The sequence below is a fragment of the Centropristis striata genome, chromosome 12 (assembly GCF_030273125.1).
Source record: "Centropristis striata isolate RG_2023a ecotype Rhode Island chromosome 12, C.striata_1.0, whole genome shotgun sequence".
In the NCBI taxonomy this organism is placed as follows: Eukaryota; Metazoa; Chordata; class Actinopteri; order Perciformes; family Serranidae; genus Centropristis; species Centropristis striata.
Genome location: NC_081528.1, coordinates 27,874,532 through 27,883,686, shown reverse-complemented (window position 1 = coordinate 27,883,686; position 9,155 = coordinate 27,874,532). Strand labels below are relative to the sequence as shown.

The 9,155-nt window shown below is 41.4% G+C and overlaps 1 protein-coding gene across 1 annotated transcript; it reads right to left on the bottom strand.

The window, feature by feature from the left end:
* Window positions 1-5,106: 5,106 nt before the first annotated feature.
* On the bottom strand, window positions 5,107-7,763 carry adra2db (adrenergic, alpha-2D-, receptor b). Its single transcript, XM_059345459.1, has one exon. The coding sequence runs from the start codon at window positions 7,413-7,415 to the stop codon at window positions 6,144-6,146; it is 1,272 nt and encodes a 423-aa protein (XP_059201442.1). The 5' UTR covers window positions 7,416-7,763; the 3' UTR covers window positions 5,107-6,143.
* Window positions 7,764-9,155: the final 1,392 nt, after the last annotated feature.

Genomic DNA, 9,155 nt, shown 5'->3' with positions numbered 1-9,155 from the left:
GCCCAAAAAACCCCAAAATAATAATTATAGATTGCCCAGTTGAATACAATTCCTCTCAATTTTCTCTTGTGGGTGGCAAAAGTAGTCCAATAAGCAACCAATAGCACAATATCTACTTCTTCTACTGTTTACTGTCGGATTAGCCTACAGCAGTACATTACATCACCATCTTCTGACCAAAGTAATTTATGCAGCTTTGTTTATTCGCTCTCAAACACTATTTTATTTAATGCAACATTTACAAATTTCGTTTCAAATTCTCTTCGACTTTAATGGAAACACGGCAACCGGTTTCCACCAGATTGAGCCATTTTTTCATGTTTAGGGCAAAGGGCAAATATATGAAACTATTTTCATGGTTTCCATTAGTGTTTCTCAGGATATTATGGCATCATACAGGAGCAGGATGCAATAAATGAAACACCAATATTGTTGCTAATCACTGACATATCTCAACTGTGAAAAAAATAGGGATATAAAAAATAATTGTATGTTTTTTCACAAAACAACATTGGAGTTATGTAAACAAAGGTTGAAAATTCTCGAAATTAATATATATTTGTGATTATGATCAGTACGGAACCGTATTGCAGTAAGATGAGTAATTTTTTATCACAAAAAAACTGAAAAAAAGTCAGAAAAACAGGGGGAAAATTACTCAGAAAAACAGAAAAAAATAGTCAAAAAAAACTAAGAAAACAAATTTCTCTTTAAAAGAGAAATCTTTTCCCTGAAAAACAAACCAAAAAGTAAATTACTCAGAAAAACAGAGAGAGTTTATTTTCAAGTGAATGCAATATGCTTCCGTAGATCAGAAATAATGTTTGTTTAAATATTTAACTGATTAGGCATCAAAAACTTTTTTGTCTAAAGACTAGAGCAGGACGCCCCAGGGTTAAACAATGTGATATTTAACCATGAAGAAAAATGAATAATAAATAAACTGAGAAACAGAGGCAGATCCTTCTTTGAAAAGCTACCATTTACTTTCATAGCTGTTTTTGTATTTAATGCACAATAACAAAACAACAATGCAGACAAAAGAACAAGAGAGAAGATAAATCTATAGATTAAGGATCCTGGTTGTGCCTTAAGGGGCTCAAAGTTTCCCAACACACTGTATAATCAATCACAGCCCAAAGCTGTTTGTTCAATTACAGCAACAGTAGAGGGGAAAGCTTAATTTTGTTCGAAAATGTTTCAGACACAAGTATAATCAACCCAAACAAGAGAGCAGCTTGTTCTTCTCCTTTCATACAGATTTCTTCACCGTCAAAGAATTAGGCTATCTTCATTTTTGACAACAAATCCCTTGAAAAGAGTGAAACTAACAAAGCATTAGTCTGTTTCTCGATATTTTTGAATTCCCAGCATGACTGCTCTCAATCCCAGGTGTGTTTGTGCCTACTAAAGGCATAAAAAAACAAGTCACATATTCATAGATTCAGAATTTTAAAAAATGCTAATTCATTTTTAAAACAGTTGGGCCTTGAGCAAAATGTTGCTGTGGATGTTTCCTTTTTTCAGATTTGTTGTGTATAGACTGTACAGACAATACATGTTAATTGGATCAATTCATGGTTGGCTTTTTATGGGAATTACTTTTCCTTTAAAGCTGCATATGTTTCACATTATCAAACCCTGACAGCTTCTTAAGCGCAGAGGCGTGGAGGATACACATCTGCATACGTGTGCACACAGAGGCCAGTAATCTGACTGCCATCTTTAAGTTACCACTGCAGTGTTCTGATTTCCTTTGACACCTCGAGTCGTACGCTGGTTGTTTGTGTTGAACGGGCCGATAACATGACGGCCAGGAGGCAGACGACCCTCGCTTGGACGTGACACCAACTGATTTACACTAATGACAAACTGGCTCCTCTTCACCAGATACGCAGCTGGGATTGACGTGAGTTTCGGCCTTGCTCTCCTCCAACCCTTATCTTGTTAAACACAATTGAAGAAAAGCAATTACCAGCAGATGCCGCATTGTGCCTGACAAACAAGGTAATGTAGCAGAGGACAACAAGCTCTTGCTCTCTCTCTTGTCCTAAGACGCTGCACCCATCTTGAAACATTTATAACCACATCTCCTCTAACTGTTGTGACTGCAAATAGCCTTGCGTGCACTGTTGACCCTAAACCGCCCTGGCAGCAGGCTCTGACCATCCACTCTTCCAGGCCTGAATAAAGCCTCCCCCTCGGCATCCCGCACCAGGAAATGTTTTGACTCAGCTTGGTTGGTCTGTTGCTCTCATTAAGCCTTCACAAGAGGATTTTGGGAGGTCGAGGGTCGCCACAGCTCTGCTTCTCTTCCTGAACTAGTCTCCAACTTTGTTTACAGTCTGTGAGAAATAAAAGCTCAGTAGGAGAGGTGTGGAATCAGCTGAGCACAAACAACATTCGTTTTGCCTGGGAAAAAAAGCACTTGGCATAACATTTATCTCATGAATAGTGAAGGATTGTAAGGGATCTGCATTTAATCTTGTGAGTTGTGTTTTTTTTAAAAGTGAAAATGACAACAAGTCCTCCAACATTTACGTCCATATTGGTCGATTCTTCATACCCTCTAATATGGCTGTATAAAAAAAGTGGATTGCGTCACGATGACATCACCCACAGGCTTGTTGATTACAGTTTTGAAGCCTTGAGTTTGGCCTTTTGGCTGAAATGACCGTATCTGGAAGAGAGGGTGGAGCTGGGGAAGAGGATGCTAAGTTATTAGCTAATGCTAGACAGCTAGCTTGGTTAGCAGGGTGCACCCATAATTCAGAATGAACAGCCGACTCCTTAGAGTGTCTTTTATTACAGCTGAACGTTGGACAACACATTTTTCGACGACCAAAATGTTACAATTAACTTTCATGAAATCAGAACACACTGTGAAACGGTCAAAGTTCTCAGACTAAAACACACAGGGGTACACAGCTGCGGTATCGACATGTCAATCAAAAAATTGCCACGCCCTCAAGCATACCCTGGTTTATCGTCTATTTTAGTCTAACTGGGACCATCATTTACAAAATGAACATCATGCTGTATTGAAGAAGACTTGAAACTAGCAATTGAGACCATAAACTTAGAATAGAGTTGGGAAAATGTTTACTACGTTAATATATCGAGTTAGAAGTAGGTTCTTTTTCTCATAGTTCGCTCATTTGAACTTCTTTCGGCAATCAGAAGAGTTGCCCCCTGCTGGCCATTAGAAAGAATGCAGGTTGAAGGCACTTCTGCATTGGCTTCACTTTTTAGACCCAGAGGTTGCCGCTTGAATACAACTAACAGGTTCCTAAATTAGCGCCCCTACCAGTTTCAGAAGGTCAACATGTTCTTATACCTAAACATAACGGTTGTTATTTTAAACATGTGGTTAACAATGTAAACGGCAGCAGTTTGGTTAGGTTTAGGCAACAAAACTACTTTGTTGGATTTAGGAAACAGTTGTAGTTTGGCTTAAAATAAGATGCGTTACATCACTTCGGATGTATGTGGGACATCTTTATGCATGTGTTGTGGAACTTGACATAGGTACATTTGTTACATTTAATTTAAATAATTAAAAAACACTCATTTAACTTTCAGGCCACAAACACCAGCCCACTCAACAGTTGGATTTCCCTGGTCTTTATTCTGCATTTCCTCACTTCCCGTTTTGCTCCCGTCATATTTCTTCGGCCACTAGAGGTCACCACTCACTTAAATATGGGTCTTTAAAAATGGCCTATTGTGCCATTTTTTTGGTTGGAGCACAGAAAATGAGCATGCTCTGCATGACGTTCCCTTAGTTTGGATTCAAAAGATGTAACGGAGCTGAAGTGTGTGAGGAGACATGCCCCGGGAGATTATACATGACTCAAAGTAACAGAAAACACTAACAGCTGATTAAAAGCATTGTGTTCCATTTGTGTTGCAACAGAGCAGTTGATTAGAAAGATAATTGAATTGGGGAATGAGATTTAACGAGGGAGTTGTTGTCAGATAGTAATCAGTATACTATCAGGAAGAAAATTACATACAGGTGCTCATGGAAATATTTCCATCATAGTTTGAAATGCAACAGGTTAGGAGTGATGACTGTCCTGTCTAGAGAAATTAAGTTACATAATGTGCACAACAACATGAAGTCCCAATTAACATGACTTTCATTTCAGTAATTCTCCAACATGAAGATACAAAGCTAATTTTACCTCGTCCTTTGAGTAAGACTCAGCCCAGACATTTCATTTGTTTCAAGAGTTTGTGAATCCCTTTGAGATAAAGTTTCCATCCCCTCAGCTGCCACACTTCTCACAGACTGTCTAATTTTGTTCATGAATAAAATGTTGCAGCACGTCAAGAGGAAAAGGAAATATGCAACCACCTTCACTTTTGTTTCCCTCGACAATATTTCAACATCACCCTCATGAATATAGGCACACTTCACAAAAAACACTTCATTAAACGTGAGGGGGGAAAAATCCTTTTAAGCATGACACCCCTCAAACAGGGTTATTATCTTTGGCAAGAAGCCAGTGAGACGTAGGAGTTCTTTGAAGACATTCCTAAGAGGATATAAATAGTGTATCTGTCCAGCACCAGGATGCAGACAATAGGCTGATATGGAGCTGGTCAGCCTTCTTCTCACTAAGTTTCTCCAGAGGAACTTCTATATTCAACATTTCACATACATTTTATATCCCAGATGCATCATGAAGCAACCACAGTCTGAGGCTGTATGGGAAGCATTGCTCTGCAGCACAAATAGACTCTTGAATCTAACCACATTTCCTCCATGGATGTATGTAACTTTATATATTACTGCTGTGAATTCTTGCTTCATGTTTTTAGGATATGGGAAGTTTAAAGGATAGAAGTTGTAATTTGTAGCGCTGCTTTTTCTACAGTAATACAGCTTTAAAAAGCAGCAGATTACAGCCTGAAGCTTGGCTCGTAGATATTAAGCTCTCTTATTGAACCAAGGAGATTTGATGCTGGACTCAGGTCCAGCTCTTACTGCAATAACTGTGTCCATTTTGGCTGTGTCACGTTCTCTGGCATTTACAGGGATGCCAGTAAAATCTACTGGAATTTATTTTATTTCTTCGTACCAGTCACATTTTATTTGTAAAATTTAAATTTAAAAAATCATTTTACAACACTATGAAAGTAATATTTGCTGAACAATATAAACTTGATATGATCTCTGCCCCGTGATACTGAAAATGGACTCAGAGAATATCAATCCAGCATGATTTAAATATTTACTCATAAAATACGGAGGTATTGTGAAGTGTTGAAATGAAATGTACAGATTTATCCAATAGATTTTGCACACACCGGTCCCAGCTTCTCCATTGTTCTGGTGTGAGGTGGTGTGATGGTGCGGTGAGGGTGTGAGATTAGACTCTTACGTAAGTTTGGGGGTTCACTGATAAGAAATGACTGAGAGGCCTTGCTGGAACTGCAGCAGGCAGAGATTTATGGGTGTTTGTATGTGTATTATCTGTTTTATTTTTAATAATGCCAAGCATTTTTTACAATGCAGCACCCTACATATGAAGATAAACCTTGAAATCATTTGATCCATAGGATTTTGTTTAATTTTTTCCATGACACACACACTCAGGCAACACTTGCTCGCCTGCTCATCCCCATGCTCATATCTTATAGATACTGGAGATTAATCTTCTTTTTATCTTGACACGAAACACCCGCTGTGAGACAGCCGCCGGCAAGGCAATCCAGCTACATTCATGACTTTACCCTGAAGTAGTTTTTTCCTGCTGCTTGCTGCAGCACAAAAGATTGATCCAATATAGAGTTTCTATGCTCAAAGGTTTGCAGGACTTATTATACAGCGACCTATATATTACAACTTGTTTGCATTAATGCATCTAATCATTAAATAACTGACTGTGTTTGATGTTTGCATCAAGTTTGCAAAACTGACACACTAAATATATCCTTTTTTTGCTCAACTTAACATTTTATTCACATACTTTTAAATGCAACACTTTTCTTTTTTTTCAATGTGATGGTAGTTACATTAAAATGAATTTGGGGAGGGGAAACAGTCAAGAAGAAATGAGTTTTAATAATATAATTCCTTCCCAGGATTGAGTGAAAGAGACCAAACAGATTTGTTTCAGGATCCCTTTCTGTGTTTATGTGCGTTTAGAAGTTCTGCATATGATTTTCTTGAAGGATTTCCTGAAATCCCTGTTGAAAATAGTGTATATTATTGGGTTCACAGAACTGTTGCAGTAGCCAATCCAAAAGAAAAGGTTGAAAAGTGCAGCAGGGATGTAGCAATTGTCTCTGCAGATAGCATGCAGGCTGTATGTGAAGAAGAAGGGGAACCAGCAGAGCACAAACACCCCCATCACCACCGCCAGCACGAAGGTGAAACGTTTCTCGCGCATCTGGGCCACTTTTGTCTTGTTGGCCGCGGCCAGCTGTTGGCGCACAGCTGGGTTTTTCTGTTCTGGGTAGTTCTGTAACGCCCGGGCTGATGCCCAGGAGAGCCGGCAGTTCTGGGGCGGGCAGCAGTCTGACCCCTCCACCTTTCTCCGCTTGGTGAAGCGATGATTGCGGGGTTTAGTATCCGATGGACAGCAGCTCTCCTCCAAGTCGATGTCATCCAGCTCCCCCTGTCTCTGCTGGTGGCTGCCGGAGCTCTGGCTGCTGGGGCTCTCCGTCTCGAACCGGTCCTTCCTGACGAAACAGGTCTCGGACTGAGAGGGCTGCCTCTCCAGGCCGTTCTTGGCCACGAACACGGTGGAGGAGCGCTGCTTGGCCACTTTATATATTTTACAGTAAACCAGAATCATGATGAGACCAGGGGCAAAAAAGGACACCAGGCAGGAGGAGAGGATATACCAGGTCTCATCGTTCAGCACGCACTCCCGTTCATCATGTTTGGTCATGAGAAGAGGAGGGAAGGAGATGACAGCAGATATTACCCACACTACTGCGATCATGGACTTGATGCGCTTAGGTGTCCGCTTCAGGTTGTAGCTTACCGCCTTTGTCACGGACCAGTAGCGGTCCAGGCTGATGGCGCACAGGTGTACGATGGATGAGGTGCAAAACAACACGTCCAGAGCCAGATAGAAAGCGCACCATGTACTCCCAAAGTACCAGTAGCCCATCACCTCATTGGCGAGGGAGAAGGGGATGACCAGCGTGGCCACCAGGATGTCCGCTGATGCCAGAGAGACCAGAAAAAGGTTCTGGGGCGCACGGAGAGCCCGACTGGTCAGCACCGCTACAATCACCAAAACGTTACCAACAATGGTCACCAAGATGATCACAGTAACCACCAGGATGATGAGCGCAGTGGCAACCCCCGTGTGAGGCAAGCCGAACGGTGCGTCGGTGGTGTTCTCATCGTTGGAAACGTTTTCCAACAACACATTTAACTGGGCTAAATCCATTCTGGCTCCAATCGGTCCTTTCGTATCATGTTTGTTGTTTTGCACCCCTTTCCTTTCCGAAACAGCCGAAGCTGGGTGCGCCGAGCTGCCGTCCGCTAACACATGGAGATACGTTGCGCGTAACGCTCCTGCTCAGTAAACAGAGTGCTGCCTACATAAAATGCAGCACCTACACGAACGCGTTTTCCAAACAGCAAATCCTTCATTATATGTGTTCAAAATTCTCCCGAGGAGCATAGAGGGTTCCGAAAACATCACTATGAGAAAAACAGAGTCCAAAATCCAACGACTCCACGAGTAAAGGCGCTCCTCTTATGTCACATCCCTGTGCGTAATGCTGCTTGTGGCGAACAGCATCCCTTTGGAAACACACTGCTGATGGAATGAATGCCCACACAGGAGTGAGGTGACATCACTCCAGCCCCCATCTCTAAACTTAAATGAGAGAGGGAGAGAGGGAGCATGCATTGACAGTTAGATTTCAGATTTCTTTGAAGATTGAAGTGTCTTCAGGCGGACCCCTGAGCTTGTTGTGTATGATTTCACACACTCACACTGTTTTTGTTGTTGTTGTTTTTTCATATTTCACTTTACCCAACATTGCATGTACAGCATGCTGGGAGTGGAAAAACACCAACAGCCTACAAAATGCACCACCATAGCTTTTCACAGTAATCATTTTTGAATGATTATTTTAAGTAGTCTATATGGAACTGGCAGCACTATGTCAGGGATGTTTAGTGTTTAAATGGCCATTAGGAATCATTGATGGATTTGGAGGTAAAACAGCACAGCTGGAGTTTTCTCTGAACTTTATCAGCCCTGCAGGGTTGCCAATTAGAAGCTTCAAAGTAAAAAGCCTTTCATGCAACAGTGAATGACTGATCAACATTTTGTCTGTGAAATGCATTTTTCATGGTCTATCTCTCTGACAGAGTACTAGACGTGGCGTTTATCCTCACTCCCTTCCATTATTCATATGCTGTTATCCAGAATAGGTCCATGCTGGAACATGGAGGTGACCATTACACCTATTGCTGAGAAGCTGTTTGCTCTGAAGGTCTAGTTATATAACATGTATGCAGCAGTGTTAGGCAGCCAGACTTAGAGCCAGGGGATATTTACCAGTCAGGGACGCACACACAAAGGCACACACGGCCAGTCAGGGGTCATTGTGAAATGAAAACAATGAAAATAAAATTAATGCCGGGCTGATGAGTCGTCTGCGCCGCTCGCCAGATGCACTTCCCTCATTTTGGATTTAAAAAATAATCTATTTGTAAAGTAAATAGCATCTGCCGGAAGTCAGTATGGGATTTGCAGTCCAGCTAAAGCTGTTCAATGGATACCAACGTCTGTATGTGTGTGTGTGCATCTGTACTCATCCTTGAAAGTGAGTTGTCTGGAGGCTGAGCATCCTTTAGTGGCTGCAGTGAGATGAAACACAGAAGTAGATTTGGAGGAGGATTCAGACAGCCTCGCTTCTCTCTCTCTCTCTCTCTCTCTCTCTCTCTCTCTCTCTCTCTCTCTCTTCTGCACTGATCTCACACTCCCCTGGATGAACATAAAACAAGTGAAGATCATCTAAAGGGTGACTGTCACCATATATCAGTGGTCTGTAGACATCCCCTTAAGGGTCTACCTGCTGCAGAAAAACAACAGAAAAACACAGACCTCCGTAACCAGCGTTCTCCAACACAAACATGCTCTTTACAAACAGAAAAACACAGTTCTTTGTGT

What these genes read in the sequence shown, in the direction of transcription:
- adra2db (XM_059345459.1), bottom strand. Translation starts at nt 7,415, where the DNA reads ATGGATTTAGCCCAGTTAAATGTGTTGTTGGAAAACGTTTCCAACGAT.